This window comes from Arachis hypogaea, chromosome 6 (assembly GCF_003086295.3).
Source record: "Arachis hypogaea cultivar Tifrunner chromosome 6, arahy.Tifrunner.gnm2.J5K5, whole genome shotgun sequence".
Taxonomy (NCBI): Eukaryota; Viridiplantae; Streptophyta; class Magnoliopsida; order Fabales; family Fabaceae; genus Arachis; species Arachis hypogaea.
This window is the reverse complement of record NC_092041.1, coordinates 17,132,669-17,156,500: the sequence shown is the minus strand read 5'-3', so window position 1 is coordinate 17,156,500 and position 23,832 is coordinate 17,132,669. Positions and strand designations below refer to the sequence as shown.

Genomic DNA, 23,832 nt, shown 5'->3' with positions numbered 1-23,832 from the left:
TTTATAATGGTGAAAACTCGGTACATCATTTAAAATACTCAAAAGCTAACTCTTCAACAAAATTAGTACTCCATGGTCCAAAAACTCTAATTGGAGCTGTTTCCTGCAAAATAGACAAATAGTTGGTGAAAATTACCAAGGAAAATATGCACAAGTAAGATAGAGTATTAAGGAAAACACCAGAGCACACTTAATATGACAGAAAATCAACAGCTTACTTCGAGAGGATTTCTGTTGTTAGCATACTCATACAAACGGCCAAGGCTGGAGAAGACAACAAGAGGGACTTCAGCATCACAAAGCACAGACAGTTCATATTAGAATTATCTCTATAATTTTTTATTTTATCTAAATTTAATTTTTTACATTTTTAGATTTAATTTAAAAAATTTGTGTTAATGTTAGAATAAAAATGGAAGGCAACAAGAAATGGTGTTGGAAAGTCCAAGTAAAAGCAGAGGCTCAACAAAATCAGACAGCAGAATAGAAATAGAAGTTAAACATATTCAAGGAAGGAAGAAGAAAAAACCGAAATAGTGATGAGCAAGAGCAACAATGAATCAACAAACAAGAATACCAACAATAAAGTAAACAATACCAACAAACAGCAACAATGAATCAATGATTATTGAACAAAAATTAGTGAAATTACATAGTAACTCATTAGTATTACTAACAAAATTTCAAAACAAGCAAAATAAGTGCACCAAACCAAAAATTAATTCAGAATCACATAATCACAGAATCAGAAACACAGAGTCAGAGAATCATAGAATTTGAACTAAGCAAAACAAGCAAATTTAAACCCAGCAACTCAGAAGCACAGAATCAAAGTTATTAACAAGAAAGTAACAAAACCCTAAACAAATCCAGCAACTCATACACACAGAAATTATAATTAACAAAATCAAGCCCTAACTATTTCATAATTATAAACCCAAGTTATCAATAATAAACTGAACAATAAACTGAGGTGGAGGTGGCGACCTGCTGTGTTGATCGTGGGTGGCCAGAATCCAGAAACGCTGCTGAGTGGAGGTGGCGAGGTGCTTTGTTGATCATGGCCTCGTGGGTGCTGTCTGCTGTGCTGCCCTGTTGGGTCAGTCGGTGGTGGCGAGGTGCTGTGTTGATCTGGGTCTTCGCGTTCGTGGTGCACCGGCAGTGGGGAATCTCTGCTCTGTTCGGGGAATATGTATGCATTATTGGCCTGTCATCAAAGAAAACATCTGAATCAGACTGTGTTCTATGCAAAATTTCTTTTTCTTACATATGAATTCTGAAGGGCTATAAACCTGGCCAGGCACAAAAACTTTTCCTTCATACTCAACAGGAGGGAATGGGCTTCCGCTAGCGAAAATGGCGCGACCATGATGATACCAAACATGTACAAGGCAAGAGTATAGAAATTAAACTCGAAACCCGAACTTAAGTATAGAAATACTACTAGGGGTATCTTATTACCTGGCTCCACTTGTAAGCCTCTTCAGCAGTACATTCTGATTGTGAAGATGGGTTGGAAAGTGAAAGAATGATAGGTTTCTGCATGCATTATCATGTAATAGACTTGTTAGCTTAAATGGACATGAACTATGTCATAGTAGTTGGAAAAACAGATTGAAATAGTAGCAGTACCTCATTGGTTGAAGCCATTGCCTCAATAACCTCTGTAGTGGAAGTTCTTCCTTGTCCAGAGGTTCCAATTAACACTGTTGGTTTGATTTTCTGAGAGGGTAACATAGACATAGATAATGTAAGAACATTGAAACTTTTGCTGTGTGTGCGCGTGCGCACGTGTGTAATGGACAGAAAGATCAATCATACATTAACATCGTCTACAAGTCGATGAACAGGTTCGTGATCATGGGCCCATGGCTTCTTAAAATGTTGAAGCAATTCTTTTCGGGAACCGACAATCAATCCCTGCAGAAGTAAGGGGATCAAGAATATTACTAACAGAAAATCAGAATCTACTTTGTATAAGTGGAGAAGCTTGGATGAATTCAACACTAACCTTTGAGTCCACCAACCAAATGTTCTTGGGCACTTCATCTAGTGGGGCATTAGTCTGCATCAAGAAGGGTAGTTTCTTAATAAATCTAAAGTACTCATCAAATGAATATCATAACATTAATGAAAGTGTTTAGATGCTTCAAACATCATATCAGTAACAGAAAGGAACCTGTTTTGATGTTTCAAGTGCAATAAGTTCTGCAATTCCAGTGCCAGCCTACAATCACCAATATAATTAAAAGTTTAAGACCATTAGAACTACATCCTCATCTTAGAACCAATGAAGGAAGCATGAGCACAGTCGCAGAACTGCATGGACCTACCTCTCCAGCACCAAGGAATAAGATTCTGTGGTCAGCCAAGTTGCCCCCAACCAATTTCAGAGCTGCAACTAGTCCAGCAAGGACCACTGATGCTGTACCCTGGAACAGTGTGATACGGTTTCAGAGCTGGATATCTTATAGTTACCAAAGTATAGGAATTAAGTATTGATGACTAGTATTCCTTATTTGAATATCATCATTGAAAACAAGATGGGTTGATCTATATTTTTCAAGTAGATCAAATGCGTTGTGGTTTGCAAAGTCTTTAAACTATAACAGATTCTTAAAAAAAAAAGACAAGTTAGTAAGCACTTCACACCCAATAAAAACGATGGCTTGTCATATTGGCTAATACCTGAATGAGGACTTTCTCTCCGTAATTTTGCTTGACAGCACTCATAAATTCATGCATAAGTTCATCATATTCCTCGATTCGGAAAAATTAAACCGAAGTCAACATTAGGACATATTATATAAGTGATAGCTAAATTTAAAAATGAGTAACTCCATGATGACTCAGAAAAGAATATTAGTCACGAACCTGCCCAGTCGCCCGTCTTTGCTTGAGCCCTATATATAACTCATCATTCAACGAGTTCTCGTTGTTTGTTCCCACATCAATGGTGATAGGCAAACACTGAAAATTTTTATCAGATTATATTATATTTATAGGCATGACAAGAAATGGAAGGCATAATCATTGTGAGTTTATGATAGTGATAATTTATAGGATATACTTACGGCAGACGGATGAACTCCTCCGAGTGCTGTATATAAAGAAAGTTTTCCAACTGGTATTCCCATTCCCTGAAGAAACAACATGTTACCAAAGATTAGATTGCAACATTAGACCTCATTCATAAAACAATATGATTCATAAATTTCAACAAGTACAGAAGAAATTACCTGACAACCAAGATCCCCAAGACCCAAGATCCGTTCTCCATCAGTTACAACAATGAATTGAATGTTCTTCTCAGGCCAATTCCTTAGTACTTCAAGAATCCTCCCCCTTTTAGTTCAAACCCAAACAATATACAACGTAATCAACACAAATAACACAGGAAATATTCATCAACAATAATTCCAAGTCAAAGTCAAGCTTACTTCTCTTTCAAGGTGATATAAAGACCCTGAGGACACATGAAGATGCTTCCGTATTTCTGGCAAGCCTCACCGACAGTTGGAGCATAGACAACTGGGAGTAACTCTTCGACGTCCTCCATAAGAAGCTTATAAAACAACCGTTCATTCCTCTCCTGCAATAAGGAATATATTGAAGTGAAAGCTTTAGAATTGCTATTCACAATTCTCTCTAACACCATCACTATTTAACAAGTCCTGTGCATCAAACATGACATTCAGTTTGGAATTAGACAGTTGCATACTTGCATTTGGTAATGAATCTTAACAACACAACAGCAACAACTAGAACAAGATATTTTCAATTATAGTTTCCATGGTGAGACCTGTGTCTTAGTGTCACCTAAATAATTCAGTCAACAGCAGCTACTAATATTCAAGGAAATGCATATTACACACCTTTCCCTTCTTGTCAGAGGGTAGACTTCTGTGTTCAATCATCTCTTGAGGTAACTCATCAACATTAGTTTCATGAGGAATGGAGATAACAGATGAACCTTCATGTTTTTCAATTCGAAAAACTTCATAAGGTGCAACCTGTTGAGAAAATAAATAAATAATAACTTGCTAGCTTACTGATTTAACTAAAGCATATGAATACAGATAATTGTAGGACATACCTTGGTTGTGATACCATTAGCCCAATTCACCTCCATGTTACCATCTTCGAAACCAGTAACATTCCCAACACAGCACAGGAAAGGATTATCAGGGAACTCATCTACACAATGAACTTGGTTCCCATCTTCAAGAGAAGCCTCCGCCTTCAAGTCAGTCACTGACTTGCCATTATCTTTACCAGCTTCGTCCCCAAGCTGTTTTTGAGCCGCAAACACAATATCACCAAAACAAAAGGAGTAGTCTGGGTGCTCTACAAGTTCGTAGGCACTCACAGTTTCCTCCGTTTTGTCTCCATCAAAATAATCTTCATTGGAAATGGAAACAACTTTCCATTGTAGCTTAACAGTATGCTCCAGTGCATCGACACATCGGACAAAACCCCATCTTTGATCATTAGGCTTAAGAGGATCATAAGAAGCACCTTTTTCAAGCACAAACTGATGAGGCCAAACGAACAGAGATGTCAGGCAGCGAGGGAAGCACAAAGAAGTTCTTGACAGTGACGGTTACGATGACGGTGACGGTGCACGGTGAACATAGGGAGAGCGCTCTCGAATAGAGGAGACGACTTCAAGCTCGGCGCCAAGCTTCCACACGCGATGCCTGTACATGCGACGGGGCTGCGGGGTTGACGTGGCTGTGGTGGTTGGCGTGGCTGCGGGCGGCGAGGCTGGGTCAATGAGTGAGTAGAGTTGAGTTGATTTTTTTTTTTTCAATTTCAGAGAAGAATGGAGTTGAGGTGAATTGAGTTTCTGAACAATGATAAAAATATTACTTTTTAATGTTTATAGAAATTATATATTCATCCCTCTTATAAAAATATATAATTACAAAATTATCCTACCTTAGTTAAGATATTAATTTTTATTGAGTTAAATTAACTCAAATTAAAACTAAATGTCCAATTAAAATATGTCACGTCACAAGGGATAATTTACATATTGATTTAGAAGGAATTGGATAGAACTTATCAATATACTAGTATATAAAGTGAATACAAAAATTTGGTATCTAATTTGTATAGATAGTATTTGTCTTCAAATAATTTGTTTTACAAATTAAATTTATAGATAAAATAGTAATAATACATATTTGTTTTTTAATTAAAAAAAATCATTAATCCACGAAAGAGTTAACTAACTATTGGAATCGAGAAAATTAAATAACTGCTCCAATTACAAACATCTATTACTGTTGTCGATTTTTTGTGTGCGTGTATTTCTATCTTTTAGTTTTGAAATGCATTTATTAAGGAATGGAGAATTCAATAAATCAATATCCCTTCACAAAAAGGTAAATCATCGCGAGATGATTTGACAAAAGAGTTGATACAACTCCAATGTCAACTCCATCATTAAACACATATATCTATATTTTGCCTTTTGAAAATTATAGAAATAGAAATACACGATAATAAAATTAGTCCAAATAATAGAGCTAATGATAATACAAGGGATTGGTATTTTATATTAACAATTTATTTTATTTTTTATTATTAATTTTTAATTTAAAAAAATCAAAAGACAAATAATCTTTATCTTATTCCATTTTTATATCAAAAGTTTTTTTTATAACTGTAGGTCAAGTGCTACTATTTAATATCTTAAAAAGTTTCTAATATAAACCAACTTCAAATAATATATAAAGACAATACTATAATTTGTTATCCAACTTTTGAAAAAATCATCTACCTTCAAATAATTCATTTTACAAAATAAATTTTATGGATAAAATAGTAACACTAATTTTTTAAAATATTTTATCTTCATCATATATCTATACAAATTTTTATAGATACCATTTGCCCTCAAATAATTTGTTTTACAAATCAAATTTATGGACAAAATAGTAATAATACATATTTGTTTTTTAATTAAAAAAAGTCATTAATCCATGAAAGAGTTAACTAACGACCGCAATCATGAGGAAATTAAATAACTGTTCCGCTTACAAACATCCATTACTGTTGTCGATTTTCTTTTTGCGTCTTGCTATCTTTTGGTTCTGAAATGCATTTATTAGGAAAGAGAGAATTCAACAAATCAATAATCACGTTGTCAACAAAAAACAAATATAACATCACCTCCCAAGAAGGCGTGTAAATCATCGCGAGATGATTTGACAAAGGAGTTGATACAACTCCATTGTTAAACACACGTATCTATATTTTATCTTTTGAAAAAATACAGGATAGAAATACACAATAATAGAAATGGTCCAAATAATAGATGTAATGATAATACAAGGGGTTGGTATTTTATATTCACGGTTTATTTTATTTTTGAGTATTAACTTTTAATTTAAAAAAAAAATCAAAAGACAAGTATTCTTTATCTTATTCCATCTTTACATCAAAAGTTTTTTTTTATAACTGTAGGTCAAGTACTACTATTTAATATCTTAGAAAATTTCTAATATGAACCAACTTCAAACAATATATAAAGGCAATACTACAATTTGATGTCCAACTTTTGAAGAAATCATCTGCCTTCAAATAATTCATTTCACAAAATAAATTTAACGGATAAAATAGTAACACTAATTTTTTAAAATATTTTATCTTCATCATATATCTATACCAATATATAAAGCGAAGACGAGAGTTTGATATCCAATTTTCATAGATACTATTTGCCCTCAAATAATTTGTTTTACAAATCAAATTTATGGATAAGATAGTAATAATACATATTTTTATAAATTTTTATAAATTTATTTATTTCTCAATTTTATTTAATCTAAAGTAGATATAAAAATTTATATTTAAATCACTCTTTTCTTTCGCATAATTTTAATGGGTAAAAAACTTTTATTTCTAATAATTTATATTTAACATTTTAAATTATCTTTAGTTTTATTTTTTTATAATTTTTAATTTTTATTTTTATTATTCTTTTTTTCTTACTATTATCTATCTACATATTTATCATTGGCTCACCGCTACTTTTATATTGGCTTATTCTCTCTTCTTCTCCTTCTAACTTCTCTTTAATCGCAATTAATTATCACCATATATTAATTTATAATTATTACACTCAAATATGAATATTACTTTAAAAATAATGTAAAAAAAAGTCTTATAATATTTGTGTGAATTATTTACACTCCTATAAATATAACAAAAGAGTAAACTTAACTTTTTCTGTTATAAGTATTTTTTTATTATTTAATACACACAAAATTATATATTTTCATTTATGATAAAAGTTAAAAATTAAAGTTAAATGATATTAGTACCTTTTTTTTAACAAAATTAAAATAAAGCACAAAAATAAGATAAAAACTAAAAAACTAATAGTTCTAAAAAATAGATAATATTAAATTTTCTGTCATTATGTATAGAAATAATTATTTATTTTATTATATTTATTTTTATACCAAATAATAAAAAATTTAAATTTTATGTTTATTTTTTGTTACTTATTTTACTTATCTATAGTTGTTTAAATTAGACTTTATACTCATTGAGTCATATTTTCTTCCAACAAAAAAAAATAGTTATGAAGTCATTTTTATGATTTCAGAGGAGTACATTTATTATATTATAATTTTAATAATTAATATAAATTTTAAAAAATTGAATAAATTTATATTTATTTTGATTACATTCAAGAGTGAATTATATGTATTTCTATAGTCAAGAAATAGACTTAACTTCTCCTATAATAGATAAGTTTTTCAATGATTTAATTTATAAGAAAATATTTCATCTTTTTATTTATCCTAAAAATTAAAAATTAAAATTAATATTCATAGTTTTGATTAACAGAATTAAAATAAAATATAAAAATAAACCTTGAATAAAAATAAAAATACAAAATTTTGAATCTAAAATATAAAATAGTTAAAAAATAAAAAATTATTTAAATATAATTTTTTCAAGGCACTCTACGAACTTGCATGAATGAATATTATATACAAAATGAATCATGATATATTGACACAAAAATTATTGTGTGTAAATTTAAAAAAAATAATAAATCTTTCTCATTAATAACAATATTAGAACTTAAATTTAAATGCTAATTGATATTATATATTGTATAGGTACTTTGAATATACTAAAAGAGTAAGTTTAATAATTTGAAGAAAAAAAGTATTCCGTGTAAATTTATTTAAAAAAAAATAATTTTGTTGAACTATTTTATTTTTATTCTTTAAAAATATATCCTAATAAAAAAATCTGTAACAATAATTTACATCCAATAGGAATATCTTAAAGGGTTACTGTGAAAAAATGGGTAGAAATTTTTTCTTTAATGTAACTGACGAAAGAATTTTTTTAATAATAAACATCTTTTTAAGAGTAATATTGAAACTTAAATTTAGACACTAATTATCATTATATATTGTATAAATATCAAGAGTATATTAAAATAGTATGATAATAATTTAAAGAAAAAATTTATTTTTTATATATTTAATTAAAGAAATTACCTTATTTAAACTATTTTGCAAAGTGAAATCATTTTAATAATCTTACTATTAATAGTGAACAATTTTTTTAAATTTTGTTTACAGTTGAAAACGAAACAGTTACATAATTTCTTTCTCGTAGACTATTGCAGAATTTACAGAATGGGAATACATGACTGAATATATAGATTTAGATTATAAAAATAAGAATAAAATGGAAAAAAAAAAATAGATACCAAACCTTCCATATTTCTATTACATATTGTCACAGATTATAGATATACATACATGAATAGTAAACCAAATTCCATTTTTCTTTTCTTTCGTACCTTTGAAGGCTAGAACCTTTCATAATAATAATAATAATAATAAAGAATTTAATTTTTTGTTTATCAAAATAATTTTTAATGAATAATTTAAACTAATAAAATAAGTCATAATTAAATTAAACTTCAATAATTATAAAATTTTATTTAATTATTTTTGATGAAAAAATAATTTTCTTAAAAACAAAATCTCAATAAATATAATGACTCATAAATAACTAATTATTTCAATTATCAAAAATTTGGGGTCTTATATTCTATCCCACTTATAAAAATTTTCGTCCTCAAAAATTAACATATTATACAAAACATCACATAGTTTGAACATTTTATTTTTTAAAACACTTTATAGAAAAAGCAAAAAGCTTCAACTCATACGGATACATATACAATTTTAAATACTTGGATTTTCATATGATATAAAGATAATAGGATAGAAGTGTGATTGCAAAACAGAAGCAAGAAGGTAGGCTTGATATCTCAAGGAAAGCAGATATCTCAGGGAATTTGAGCAAACACATGCAGTTAGGATCAAATGAAGAATGCATATGAACAAGGAATAGGGTTGGAGAATAATTAGTTCACTTTTTCAAGAAAGAAAGCTTAGACAAAACTTCAAGACAAACCATGGAGGTACAAGATACGTAACCGAACAACCCTGAGGCGTAACTTCTAACGTTTCCAAAACCCACGATTTGCGTTACCTATTACTTCTAGTTCATCCATGATAACCCATTAGTGTTCCCATATACAAAAGTCATTAGAATTAAGTTGGACAGATCTAATACCATGAGAAATGCATCGGTCGACTAACAGCATTAATCAATAGACAGTCATGCATCTGAAACTCAAACTCTTGTCATTAGGACAAGTCCTAATGCATGACAGATACTCAGAGTATGCAGTGAAGCATAGTCAATCCATTCCCAAGACTCTAACAGGAACGAACTGCTCTGATACTATAATGTAACACCATAACTTTCAGCACGTTATGATCGTACCAAAAATGAGGCGTTACTAACATGTTTTCCTTATTTACTATTTAATATTGAGCCTTTAGTTCGATTTCGCGTTTCAATTTTATCGGATGAGCCGGAAAATTTTGCTTCTATTAATTAAAACCACATTTCAAAGATCTTCAAATAATAATAATCACATAATTATTAATAATAATAAATATTATACAAAAGGATTCAAATGAAACTCAGATACAATTCTTATCACTCTGTATAAAATAAAAGCTTAATAAAAAAGATAAGGGAATTCTATGAAAGCAATTCAACGCATAAACTTAACTCAATTAAGACTAATAATCGCCCGCAACTTCAAACTGAGTCTTTAAACCCGTGTCACTGAAAGAGGGGGTTGACTTTGGGGTGAGAACAAACCACACGTTTTCAGTAGGGAATAGAAATGCCATAAAAGTAGTGAAATAAAATACAAATAATAAACTTTACTAAAAAAAAAAACTATATTTCTATCAAACTTTTTTGAAAATACTTTTGGTTTTACTTTAGCTAACTAACTACTTCTTTTGAAATCTCTAAACTCAAATCAAATTTTAAATATAAAACTGGTCACATTACCCATCTCTCAGTCACATAATTAATCCTTAACAATCACAACATCAAACTAGTCATGAGACATTTATAAATTATTTGCACTTATTCACTAAATTTTAATGGCATTTATAATTAAAACGATTAATTTTAAAATAAAATCTCCTACCTCCATATGAAATTAAAATAACAGAAATTTCAAAAATTTTTTTTGACCAAGCTGCTAAAGAAAAAAATGTTAGAAATTGTCTGTGCCTCCTAAAACTCTAATTGGCCGAACTTAAGGAAAAGAGGAGTTACGTCACTGTCAACTTCTACCGGACAAAAGTAACGCTAATCTATATACCAATAGTATTCCCGTGGAATCATTTCCGACATGGCATTTTGTGAGAATTTTGAATTTTTTTTAAAATAGGAAATTTTTCATTTTCTGTGGGCCCCGCAGACAGCTCATGATGGGTTGTTCTGTGATATGTTATGTCTTGCCTTTTCCCTATCTTCTTCTCCCTCATTGAAACCCCAATTCCGCTCCTCTGTATTCCCCAGATTAACGTTTGTTTGATTCTTCCGTATCTTCTTCTTCTATGAAATGTTATCTCTTGCCTTTTCCCTATCTTCTTCTTTTCTCTCATTGAAACCCCAACTCCGCTCCTCTGTATTCCCCAGATTAACATTTGTTTGCCTCTTCTTTCTCTGTTTGTCCGGATCCGTGTATCGAGCTCCGGGATCTTTCTCGTGTTTTTTTTCTCTTTCGTTTTATCTCTGTTGTTTCTTATCCTTCCTCCTCTTCGTCCAATGGTTTCTCTATCACCGGCGACGCTTCTTCTGTCCGTGGTATCCACAACCTCATGGAGCGTTAGTCTCTCGCTCGGCCGCTCGGACTCCTTGGCGATTCCGTTTTTGCAATGAAGATGGAAGTTAATTCGTTGGGGTTGTTTTGGATCTCGATGGCGCCAGCGATTCAAGGGCTGTCAATGGTAGTCGATTGACTCCTTGGCGATTCCGTTTTTCCACTGAAGATGGAAGTTAATTCGTTGGGGTTGTTTTGGATCTCGATGGCGCCACAGATTCAAGGGATGTCAACGGTAGTCGATCGGCGAGGGGGTTCTGGTCCCTTTTCTCAGCTCGCACAAGAACTATATGTCACAGAAGAGGTGGTATCCCTTCTTTCGTTTTTTCCTTATTCTTTCTTGTCTCTGTTTGGAAGAGGTTTTTTATTTTAAATCACTATTTTGATTCTTCGTGTTTTATGATATTTCTATTTTATTTTTTCTGTTTGGAAATTGTTGGAGTTTTTTATTTTGGTTAATTTTGAGTTTTATAATTTCCTGCTTAGTTTTTTAATAGTTTGTTTCATTGTTATTAGGTTGAGACAAGAGTGCAGAGTGCAAAGGTCTTGGGGAAGTTTTTTGTTGTGTTCTTGAGGTATTGGTGACTAAGTTTTCTTTTTAGCTCAATTATGCCATCATTTTTTAATTAATGTGCAACTGATTGATTTGGACTATTTGCCACTGATTTGATGTTGTACATGTCAATATTGCTATTTGTTAATTTGCTACTGATTTTGGTTATTGCTTACCTAGCTTACTGAACAATTTCATGTTCAATTTCATGTTGAATGGGTCTTCAACATCTCTATTGGTAGTTAAGGTTTGGGTGGACACTTATTAGCTGCTGGGTTCTAGTATTTTGTGTTTCAACATCGTTAGAGTTTTTTATTTTGGTTAATTTTAAGTTTTATAATTTCCTGTGTAATTTTTTAATAGTTTGTTTCATTGTTATTAGGTTGATATCAGAGCGCAGAATGCAGGACTCTTGAGGAAGTATTTTGTTGTGTTATTGAGGTATTTGTGAGTAAATTTCCTTTCGAGCTCAATTGTGCCATCTTATTTGAATTACTGTGCAATTTAATGATTTGGACTATTTGATATTGATTTGATATTGTACACGTCAATGCTACTGTTTGTTAATTACATATTGAATTTGGTTATTGCTTACCTAGTTTACTGACTAATTTCATGTTGAATTTCATGCCGAATGGGTCTTCAACATCTCTATTGGTAGCTACGTTCTGGGTGGACACTTATTAGCTGCTGGGTTCCACTATTTTGTGTTTGTAAGTCGTTAGAGTTTTTTACTTTGGTTAATTTTGAGTTTTATAATTTCCTGTGTAGTTTTTTAATAGTTTATTTCATTGTTATTAGGTTGAGACCAGATTGCAGATTGCTGGATTCTTGAGGAAGTATTTTGTTCTGTTATTGAGGTATTTGTGAGTAAATTCCCTTTTGAGCTCAATTGTGCCATGATATTTGAATTACTGTGCAATTGAATGATTTGGACTATTTGCTATTGATTTGATATTGTACACGTCAATGCTACTGTTTGTTAATTTGCTACTGAATTTGGTTATTGCTTACCTATCTTACTGATCAATTCCATGTTGAATTTCATGTTGAATGGTTCTTCAACATCTCTGTTGTTAGTTAAGTTTTGGGTCGACAGTTATTAGCTGATGGGTTCCACTATTTTGTGTTTGTAAGTCGTTAGAGTTTTTCATTTTGGTTAATTTTGAGTTTTATAATTTCCTGTGTAATTTTTTAATAGTTTATTTCATTGTTATTAGGTTGAGATCAGAGTGCAGATTGCAGGACTCTTGGAGAAGTATTTTGTTGTGTTATTGAGGTATTTGTGACTAAATTTCATTTTGAGGTCAATTGTGCCATCATTTTTTAAGTACTGTGCAATTTAATGATTTTGACTATTTGCTACTGATTTGATATTGTACACGTCAATACTACTGTTTGTTAATTTGCTACTAATTTTGGTTATTGCTTACCTAGCTTACTGACTAATTTCATGTTGAATTTCATGTTGAATGGTTTTTCAACATCTCTGTTGTTAGTTAAGTTTTGGGTTGACAGTTATTAGCTGCTGGGTTCCACTATTTTGTGTTTCAAGATCGTTAGAGTTTTTTGTTTTGGTTAATTTCAAGTTTTACAATTTCCTGTGTAATTTTTTAATAGTTTGTTTCATTGTTATTAGGTTGAGATCAGAGTGCAGATTGCAGGACTCTTGGGGAAGTAATTTGTTGTGTTATTGAGGTATTTGTGACTAAATTTCATTTTGAGCTCAATTGTGGCATCATTTTTTTAGTATTGTGCAATTTAATGATTTGGACTATTTGCTATTGATTTGATATTGTACACGTCAATACTACTGTTTGTTAATTTGCTACTGATTTGGGTTATTGCTTAGCTAGCTTACTGACTAATTTCATGTTGAATTTCATGTTTAATGGGTCTTCGACATCTCTGTTGGTAGCTAAGTTTTGGGTTGACAGTTATTAGCTGCTGGGTTCCACTATTTTGTGTTTCAAGATCGTTATAGTTTTTTGTTTTTGTTAATTTTAAGTTTTACAATTTCCTGTGTAATTTTTTAATAGTTTGTTTCATTGTTATTAGGTTGAGATCAGAGTGCAGATTGCAGGACTCTTGAGGAAGTAATTTGTTGTGTTATTGAGGTATTTGTGACTAAATTTCATTTTGAGCTCAATTGGGGCATCATTTTTTTAGTACTGTGCAATTTAATGATTTGGACTATTTGCTATTGATTTGATATTGTACATGTCAATACTACTGTTTGTTAATTTGCTACTGATTTGGGTTATTGCTTAGCTAGCTTACTGACTAATTTCATGTTGAATTTCATGTTCAATGGGTCTTCGACATCTCTGTTGGTAGCTAAGTTTTGGGTGGACACTTATTAGCTGCTGGGTTCCACTATTTTGTGTTTGTAAGTCGTTAGAGTTTTTTATTTTGGTTAATTTTGAGTTTTATAATTTCCTGTGTAGTTTTTTAATAGTTTATTTCATTGTTATTAGGTTGAGACCAGAGTGCAGATTGCAAGACTCTTGGGAAAGTATTTTGTTGTGTTATTGAGGTATTTGTGACTAAATTTCATTTTGAGCTCAATTGTGGCATCATTTTTTTAGTACTGTGCAATTTAATGATTTGGACTATTTGCTACTGATTTGATATTATACATGTCAATACTACTGTTTGTTAATTTGCTACTGATTTGGGTTATTGCTTAGCTAGCTTACTGACTAATTTCATGTTGAATTTCATGTTGAATGGGTCTTCGACACCTCTGTTGGTAGCTAAGTTTTGGGTGGACACTTATTAGCTGCTGGGTTCCACTATTTTGATTCTCTATATTTTAAGATAAATTCTATTTTATCTTTTCTGTTTCAAAATTGTTGGAGTTTTTTATTTTGGCTAATTTTCAGTTTTATAATTTCCTGCGTAGTTTTTTAATAGTTTGTTTCATTGTTGTTAGGTTGAAACGAGAGTACAGAGTGCAGAACTCTTGGGGAAGTTCTTTATAAAATTATTGAGGTATTTTTGACTAGGTTTTCTTTTGAGCTAAATTTGTGTGTGACAATTTATGTTTTGGTTGTAAATGTGGTTGGTTTATTGGCTGTTTGTTCCTGTTAGGTTAATATTACATCCGCCTCAGTTTACCTTTAGAGTTTATGTTTTTTCCAAGGTGGTTGTTTGATCTTCTATTTTTTGTATGTATCTTAATTTGGACGGGTTTATTGTGTCTGATTTTTGGTGTTATTGTAAGCCTCAATCTTATGTCTTTGTTGGTCTTTGGTTTGTTTTAGACTTGGGGGTTTTGTCTTGGTGCTTATTTGGATATCTGTTTCTTTTTTCTTGTCATTTTTTCCCTCTTGACTGTTTCCATGGTAAAAAATAAAATTGATTGTGTGTCATATTGGTTGAACTTTACTTTAAATCTGCTATTGTGTAATTGTGCTAATTTTGTATGTGATATTCATTTAAGTGAATATGTGAAGAAGTGGGTTTTCTTTTAGTGCTAATTCTATATATGTTCTTGATTTGAGTGTTAAACAAGTTCGAAGGTGCATCTTATTATTTGCTTTCATAGTCATTGTGGTTAATGGTGTGTAGATTTTGATTTTTTTTCCTAATGGTTTGAACTGTTGCTTTGTATCGCTAACAGTGTGTGTGTGTTTGTGTTTTTTTTTTGGTTCCGTTCTTACGAGGTTGAGACCAAAGTGTAGAACTCTTCATGAAGCCAAAGAAGTATTGCTTTGTTCATCTAAATGAATGCCTCTTTTATGCAGATGATTTTAAAGAATCCTGGGTTTTAGATTTTTCAGGTGTTTTACTTATCGTTTGTTTGTTCTTTTTAGGTTAAAATTAATTCTGTTTTTTTTTTAATTGTAGATGTTATCTTTTTTCTTGGTGGTTGTTTGATCTTGCATTTGTTGTATGTATTCTAATTTGAGAGGGTTTATTATGTGTGGTTTTTTTGTATTATTGTGAGTATCGGGTTTATGTCCTTTTCGATGTTTTGATTTTATTTGAGAGTTGCGATTTTTGTCTTGATTTTTAGTTTTTTGTGTGTTTCTTTTGGTGTGTGTTAGTTATGGTTGTTGGGAAGGTATTGTGTTGCATCCACTTTTTTTTATGTTTACAAGTTCTTGTTTTGAGTTGGATGATTTTTCAGTGTTTATATTGGTTATATTGTTGATTGTGAAAATGACTATTAATTATTACGCTTGTGGTTTGCTGTTTTTAAGATTGTGGTTTTTATTTTTTTATTTTTTTTGGTATTTGGTTCTTTCCGCTTGGATAGTTTTGGGTAGCTGGAAAAATGGGTTTTGCAACGAATTATGTTAATTTTATTCTGAATTTATTACTGTGTAAATGTGTTTACTTTACTTCTTTTGAATTTTTGTCAGTTTGTTTTTTTATTTTATTTATTATTTTATACCAGTTATGTGTTTTATCTCTTTTAATACTTTGATTGGTGGATTGGGAGGTTGACGAAGTATATGGTAAGAAAAATTATTTGAAGGTCACTGGTGTTAGCCTTCCATTGTTCATCATGTATGGTGTTTTTATGGTAATGTACATATTTTGGTGCCTATCTTTTTGGTTGTGACTTTTCATGTTTTGTGGATGAACAGATTCGCTGCACACCCTACAACCTTGCTCACCTTCTCAGATAATCTCTTTTTTTTTTTTTTCTGTTATACTCTCTCTTGTGTTTCTGTCATCTGCTTTGGTCCAAATTGTTGCTGTTGTATTGCTATCTCAGGTGGTTAAGGTGATGTATCTTCCATATATTCTTTGATAGTTTTGGGTAGATTACTGATATTTTTTAGTAGAAAATTGATATTTATAGTTGTTTGTTACAGAAATTGTGTATTTGCTTACGTGGGTTATTGAGGAACTTCATTTTGAATGGGTGCTCAAAATTCTCTATTGGTGGTAAGTTTTGGATGGACATCCATTAGCTGCTGGGTTCAGAGAAAAATATGTTCTAGGACCACCTTAATTTAAATAATTTTTCTTTGTATATTTTGTTACGAAAATTGTTCAAACTTTGATACAATGAAAGAATCTTGTGTTATTCTTTGTTACTATTCAAACAGATTGTGTTCTGATGATTGTTGGAGTTTCCAGACTTTGTTTGTATTTTAATTTCAATTGATTTTTTTATCTATTTTTTTGTGTTCTTGATTTGACTGGTATGCAATTTCCAATGTTCATGTTACTTTTTTTTTCCACAATCACTATGATTAATTGTATGTTGATTTTAGTTTCTTTTTCTAATTATTTGAAGTGTTGGTTTGTATTGCTAATACTGTGTTAAAACTCTTTTTTTCTTTTTTTTTTTGGTTTCTTGTGGTTAGTGGGTCTAATATTACTATTTGGTCTAATACATCAATTAAAAGTTTATTCAGTTATCTCAAGATCAGAGAATTTTTCTTCTCTTTTTGTATATTTTGTATAATTCTTTATTCTCTTCTTTTTGATATACTCATGTCATTGTGGTTTACTGCTTTATGAGATTTGGTTTGTCTATAATGTGTTCTAATTTTTTCAAGAAAATGGTGTTCCCAAAGTATAGGAGTATACTTACTTTGTTTTGTCTGTTTTATTTATTTTTTTTATTTTATTTTCCATGCAGAATGATGTATTTGTTTATTTTTTATAGGTGTCTCATCTTAGATATCATGATTGATGTGATTGAGAAAGATATTTGGTATTCCCAATAAGATCTCTCTTCTTTCTGTTTTCTAACTCTTATATGTGTAGAATTACATTTTAAATAATTTTAGAATCTAATTCTTAGGTTCACTTGAGTGTGCTGTTTGGTATGCAATAACTCTATTTATCTATATTGACTTGTGTACTCTTGTTATATGGATTTGGTAGAAGCTAATAGTCTATGTCTGGGAGGTCTATTATGAGGTCAAAGAATTCAGTTTGCTATGGGTGGGCTATAGGGTCATTTATCACTCTATATTAGTATTAGATTTGTTGTAATGTCTCTTTTTTCAATTGAGATAGGACTAAATCGTAACTCAATGTGTTTTCTTTCTCAAGATGAATTTAATTAATATTTTTATTGTTTATTTAATTTATTCTACTTACTGTTTTTTCACATTGTTTGCTTTGGAGGAATATGAGGTAGAAGAAAATGTAACAAGACAGAATGGGTTTAAAAAAAATTTTTGCTGTTTGATTTAGGGGATGAAATAACAAAAAAAAAAGAAAAAAAATGAATTGGAGTCCATGTAACTCTTTTCTCTTCCTTCATTCATGACTTGAAAATAGGTGGAAAATGTCACAACAATATCAAGATGAGGACTTTGTGCTTTGCTTGGTAGAGTTGTTAAAATTTTTAAGTTTATCCTATTTGAAATTTTAACATACATATCTGTTGTTATTTAATTTTAAGAAATACTTTTTGTTAGATAAAATATTGGTTAAAAAAGTTAGTAACTTATTTATTTTAGGTTTTTCTCAACCTAGATAATTCATGTCTGTTGATTGCTTTTTATAGGTTTTAGTTGTTTGTTGTGATGGTTGATGTGATGACTGATGTGACTGAGAGGGCAATTGTTATTTCCAAGTATAATTTGCTTTTTATGTGTTTTTACTAGGTGCTATATATGTCAAATCAACTTTTTTGGTGTAGGAAGTTGGGGGCAGCTTTTCAGTTTTTCTTCTTTTGTGTTCTTTTAGATTTATCACTCTATATTAGTATTAGATTAGTATTAGTATTAGATTTGTTGAATCCTCCGTTTTTTCAATTGAGGTAGGACTAAATATGAATTTAATTTAATATAGTTATTTTTTTTAATTTATTCTATTCATTGTTTATGCACATTGTTTGTTTTGGAGGAATATGAGGTAGAAGAAAGTGTAACAAGATAGAATGGGTGGAAAACAAAATTTCGTACTGTTTGGTTTAGTGGATAAAATAAAAAAAATGGAAAAAATTGAGTTGGAGTCCATGTAACTATGTTCTCTTCATTCATTCATGACTTGAAAATTGCTGGAGAATGTCACAATAATATCAAAATCAGAACATTGTGCTTTATTTGATAGAGCTATTAAAATTTTTAAGTTTATTCTATTTGAAATTTTGAAATACGTCTCTCTTGTTATTTAATTTTAAGAAATAATTTTTGTTAAATAAAATATTCCTTAAAAGATGGGGTAACTTATTTATGTTAGGTATTTCTCACCCTACATCATGGATCATGTGTTGACTGCTTTTCATAGGTCTTGGTTGTTTGTTGTGATGGTTGATTTGATGACTGATGTGATTGAGAGGGCAGTTGTTATTTCCAAGAAAAATTTGCTTCTTTTGTGTTATTACTAGGTGCTATGTATGTCAAATCAACTTTTTTGGTCTATGAAGTTGGGGGCAGACTGTGATTTTCTCTTCTTTTGGGTTTATTTATATTCTAGGTATGGATTGCATTTATCTAATCACTTAGCCAATGAACTATAATTTACTTGATATATTAATATATTAATATTAAATTAATATAATATATGTATAAATATACTGTTACTATCTATACTAGAACTCCATTATCCAATAAATTATATTGGATTTGATTTAATTTATAAGTTAACAATGATATTCTAACTATTTTCTATTGAATGTTATATATATTTAGGTTGAATTTTTTATTGATTTATTTGTGAATATTTTAATATTCTTTTGATATTACTCATCTTTTTATTTCCATCCTGTTTGTGAATGATTACTCTAATTGGTTTGTTGATTGATATATTTATGTTTTGTTTATTTTTTTTTAAATTTTTTCTTTCCATCCATCTAAAATTCTGGGATTTAGTCAGGTTAGATATGCTAATAGAAGTCTTTTCCTATTCAGTTTGTTTCCCAATGACTACATTATAGGTGTTTTTGGGTGTGTCTCATATGCATATGCAAATATGTTCAAGTAGATTAGATGTTAGTGGGTTTTAGGGTATACTATTCTATTAATTTATAATTATTATTATTATGATTCTATGAGATTTGTTGGAAGGTGTCCTTTCTTATTTAATTGTTTCCCAAGAAGGATAGCATAGGTGTTCTTGATTGTGGTTGCTGGATATGTGTGATAGGTAATATATGATGTATGCTATGTGATACATGTTTTCCCACCCTTTCTTTGAGGTATTCAAATTCAAATTCAAATATTTTGGTGATTTGTTAACTTGTCTATAAAAAGGACTCCTTGGTTGTATGATTCAATGCACCTCATTCCTTCTTTCAACTCCTTTGTTTCTGATTTGTGTTTATCTTTTTAGTTTTCTATATTGTGTTTGGTGGTTGAGCTAATGCCTCCTCCGTTTGATTCTATCTCTAAGATCCACCCTCCAAGGGAGGCATGGAGACTCAAAGTTAGGGTATTAAGAACTTGGATTGTTCCTTCTTTTGGAAATCATGAAGTTGCAAATTCAATGGTAATTGTTCTTGTTGATGGAGATGTGAGTGGCCGTTCAATGTTGGTCTTGGGTTGATTTTATCTACGGTTTTCTTTCATCTTTTGTTTTTTTTTCGGTTGTTACTGTTTTTTGATTTTGAAATTTGTTGTTGTTTTTCTTGTGCAGTCTAACAAAATACAAGCAACTGTTAAGAAGCAGCTCATAAATAGGTTTAAAGAGAGTATTATTGAGGGTCAAACATACCGAATGTCATATTTTAGTGTTGTTCCAAACCAAGGCAATTATAGGGCAGCAGAACATGAGTTTAAGTTGGTTTTTCTTAACCATACAACTGTTATTCCTGTCCCTGACGATGATATCCCAAAGACATGTTTCAGTTTCTGTCCCTTTGATGAGCTCTTGAAAATGACTGAAGATTATGTTTACTTAGTTGGTAGGTTACTTTAATCTTTTTTATGTCTTTTATTTTATTTTTTTTGTTTCAGTTTGTTGCGTTTTTTCTTGGCTGGTTTTTTATGGAAGTGTGCACTTTTAAACTGTAATTTTATTGATGTTTGTCTTTTTGGATAGATGTTATTAGTTTGCTGACTTCTGTTGGTGAAGAGAAAGAGTATGTGAAAGATGCGAAAGTGATGAAGATGATTGTTCTTGAGTTATCTTCAAAAGAGTTTGTTTTTTTCTGCCTGATGTTGATTGTGTTTTTGCATTGATTAACTATTATTTATGTTGAGCACTTGTCTTTTAGTCTTTATTGGTGTTTTAAGTTGAATTGTTAATGGATCTAAGTTTTTCAGTAAATATTTTTTTTTCAGGTTGACAATACGCTGTGCTCTGTTTGGCGAGTATGTGGATGAAGTGCATCGTTTCTTAGGTTCTGGCTATATGGAGCAGTCAGTTGTTGTGATCCAACTTGCCAAAGTTAAATTCTTTAGGGGTAGTCAATATTATAATGTTTATGCTTCCCAAATTCTTCTGGAATTTATTTGCTTTATGTATATTCACTGTTTTTTACTATTTATTTATTTTTTTATTTATTATTTATTTAACTCGGTGTTTTGTAGGACAAGTTGGTCTCCAAAATATTATGCATGCTACTCGGCTGTTCTTTAATCCAGATTTGTCTGAAGTAGTTGATTTTAAAAACAGGTTATTGGATACTATCTTATTAGATAACATGTTTAGTTGATTGATTTTTTTGTTTACAGTTTTAACTTGGTTAATATAATTTCACTTTATTCTCTTTATTCGTGTTTTAAGTTTTGTTGGTACTGTTTCTGTTTTTTTCCTTTTTTTTAATTGATTTTTTCCTTTTTTCCATGTAATTCTTCTGTCACGATTAGTATGATTGACCAAGGTATCAATGGAACACAGCCATTGTTTATTGCTAATGAGGGCAAGGGTGTTTCATTGGAAGATGATTTTATGCGGCTTACTAGAAGATGCACTATTGACGAACTCCATGATAAGGAGGTTTATTGGATTTTTTCCGTGTCTTTGGTCAATTTTGACTTAGATGTCCTTTCATGAAAAATTTATACGAAGTTTATGTTTTCCATTCATATCTCAATGTTTATTTTTTATATTATGATAGGAGGGGTCTTTTGTGGTTTTTGGTTTTGTGAGATCTATTGTGGATGAGGGACCTTGGTGGTATTCAGCTTGTGTTTGTGGGAAGTCAATTCAGCCTCAATGTGGTGCATATTATTGTGATTTTTGTCAGCACTATGTTACCAATGTGACTCCTAGGTACCTTGTGTTTATTCCTTTATGTGTGATGTTCTTTTCTTTTTTTATTTCTCTTTCCTGCTGTTGTTTATTTCTCCTTGTTCCAGTTTCCTAATTACAGTTATTTTGTTATTTTTCTTTTGTCTTTTTCTTGTATTAAATTTTTTATTGGGTAATTCTTTGATGGTTAGATATAGGATCAAAATAGCTGTTGAGGATGACAATGACATGGTGTATTTGTGTTATTCGATCGCGAAGCTGCTTACTTATTGAAAAAATCATGTGCTGATCTATTTGGAGAAGTTCAGAAGGATGCCAATGTATGGTTTATTCCCTTTTTTTTGTTTTCTTTTTTGTTGTTGAGTTTAATAGTGACTGAGATATGTTTCTGCCATGTATAACTGTTTGTTGAGTGTGTTTGAGTGTGTATTTTGTCCTTGATTCCTCTAAGATCTATGTTTTTCAAATTACTTCACAGGTTGTTTGTGGAGATAGTTATCCTGTGATGTTCCAGCAATTGGTGGGTAAAAAATTGCTCCTTAAGATAGATACCAAGAGTGTTGGTGCAGACAAGTATTTTGGAACTTTCCGTGTGAGAAGAGTTTGTGATGATGTTGCCATTATTTCTATGTTTGAGCTGCCTAACTATGATGCTGATGATGAGTGTACTCCATTGAAGGTTGCATCTAAAAACTTGTGTTTTTTATTTTCTTTATTATTTTTTAGTGTTTCTTATTGTTTTTTTTTCCGATTGTTTTTCTTTTATTTGTTTATTTTTTGTAAATTGTGTTTAGGATGGTAGGTTGGGAAAGATCCCTTCAACTGGGGATGAACATATTGTTGACAAGAGAGAGCCCTTTGAGGTGTTGTATGAGGGTATCACTGCTGATGGGAATTGTTCAACTATGAAGACAAACTGCAAGCCTTTGATTGATTTTATTGCTGAAAAGGGTGCTGTAGTTCCTGGATTGGATGATATAAGTACTGAAATTGATATTCTAAGAGAGGCAGGGAAAAGTGTTGATGATAGTGTACTTGTTGATGGGGAGTGCAGTCTGGAAATTGAGGGTCTCTTGAATTCTCCTCCCGTGGAAACTACGGTAATTTGTTTATTGGAGTTGAATTAAATAAGAATGTTTTGCTTGGTTAAATTACATATTCTTTTCCATCAATTATGGAGAATAATCAATTTAATTTGGTTGGAAAACTAATATGGTTTGTCAATCTTATGGTTGTGTCTTCTATGCTGTTTCCATTTATTCAGCCATTCTATTATTTTTGCATTGTAGGATGTACTTTCTGCTGTTCTTGATGGATCCCCTGTTCATGTGATCAAGAAAGAGAATGTTTCCAATGTTCCAAGGGGTAAAAAAGCTAAAAGAAATCTAAAAAAAATCATTTGATGATGTTGCTGATGAGGAACTTGGCCCAACTTCCAAGGTTCTCAAAAACCGTGATGTTTGAGATGTTAATAGAGCTGTTGGTGCTGCTGTGAAATATTTTATTAATATAAGAAGTAGTTAATTTATATGCACTGAATCCAATGTTTCAGTTAGATGTGAAGATGCTGTCTGTGTCCCATCGTTTTTTTTCTTTTTTTTGAGCTGTGTCCAAAGACTAGCATGGTTTCGTAGTATCCTTTTGTTTGTTTGTACTTTGCTAGGGATTGTACACAGTGTCCTATGTAAATGATGTGATATGGGTATGTTATGGATTCTAGGTTATTTTGAAATTTGCACCTATGTAGTTTATTTATATATATGTATGTACTTTCTAGGTACAACACTAAATGAAATCTAGCAGCTATTCTATTTATTAGTATATATTAGTATATATTGTATACTTTTAATTTCCTTAAATGTTGTTTTGTAGTTGTTCAGAGTATCCTACGAAGATAGTTTTCTTTTCAAATTTC

General features: G+C 30.8%; 3 protein-coding genes across 45 annotated transcripts; 1 reads left to right on the top strand and 2 right to left on the bottom strand.

Moving 5' to 3' along the window:
- Positions 1-25: 25 nt before the first annotated feature.
- LOC112805382 (NADP-dependent malic enzyme 4, chloroplastic-like) lies at positions 26-3,601 on the bottom strand (the record flags this gene model as incomplete). Its single annotated transcript, XM_072198121.1, has 16 exons — positions 26-103; positions 219-286; positions 988-1,207; positions 1,293-1,367; positions 1,462-1,539; positions 1,633-1,722; positions 1,822-1,920; positions 2,012-2,065; positions 2,180-2,227; positions 2,334-2,437; positions 2,525-2,603; positions 2,689-2,760; positions 2,875-2,970; positions 3,075-3,140; positions 3,240-3,345; positions 3,441-3,601. Coding segments are annotated over 16 exons (1,494 nt in total), but the record flags the coding sequence as incomplete, so codon positions are not given.
- Positions 3,602-3,626: 25 nt separating this feature from the next.
- On the bottom strand, positions 3,627-4,708 carry LOC140173624 (probable ubiquitin-conjugating enzyme E2 24). The gene is made up of 4 exons (XM_072198120.1): positions 4,634-4,708; positions 4,097-4,534; positions 3,876-4,013; positions 3,627-3,674 (listed from the first exon to the last, which is right to left on the bottom strand). Exons 1-4 carry the CDS (start codon positions 4,706-4,708, stop codon positions 3,633-3,635), a joined length of 693 nt encoding a protein of 230 aa, XP_072054221.1. The 3' UTR covers positions 3,627-3,632.
- A 6,179-nt stretch (positions 4,709-10,887) lies between these two features.
- Positions 10,888-23,738, top strand: LOC112696274 (uncharacterized). Of its 43 annotated transcripts, XM_072198008.1 has the most exons (26): positions 10,888-11,552; positions 11,765-11,823; positions 12,184-12,242; positions 12,463-12,514; positions 12,603-12,661; positions 12,882-12,933; positions 13,022-13,080; positions 13,441-13,499; positions 13,860-13,918; positions 14,139-14,190; positions 14,279-14,337; positions 14,737-14,795; positions 16,400-16,539; positions 16,631-16,703; positions 17,434-17,481; positions 20,115-20,234; positions 20,358-20,625; positions 20,763-20,859; positions 21,005-21,126; positions 21,254-21,338; positions 21,533-21,662; positions 21,784-21,938; positions 22,109-22,237; positions 22,396-22,596; positions 22,712-23,017; positions 23,207-23,738. In XM_072198008.1, exons 16-23 carry the CDS (start codon positions 20,208-20,210, stop codon positions 22,188-22,190), a joined length of 966 nt encoding a protein of 321 aa, XP_072054109.1. In that variant the 5' UTR covers positions 10,888-11,552; positions 11,765-11,823; positions 12,184-12,242; positions 12,463-12,514; positions 12,603-12,661; positions 12,882-12,933; positions 13,022-13,080; positions 13,441-13,499; positions 13,860-13,918; positions 14,139-14,190; positions 14,279-14,337; positions 14,737-14,795; positions 16,400-16,539; positions 16,631-16,703; positions 17,434-17,481; positions 20,115-20,207; the 3' UTR covers positions 22,191-22,237; positions 22,396-22,596; positions 22,712-23,017; positions 23,207-23,738. The 43 variants fall into 43 exon arrangements, with proteins under 43 accessions (XP_072054109.1, XP_025604743.1, XP_025604762.1 ...); XM_025748958.3 differs by lacking the exon at positions 17,434-17,481 and having other exon boundaries at positions 12,887-12,933; positions 20,987-21,126; XM_025748977.3 differs by lacking the exon at positions 17,434-17,481.
- The last annotated feature ends 94 nt before the right edge of the window (positions 23,739-23,832 follow it).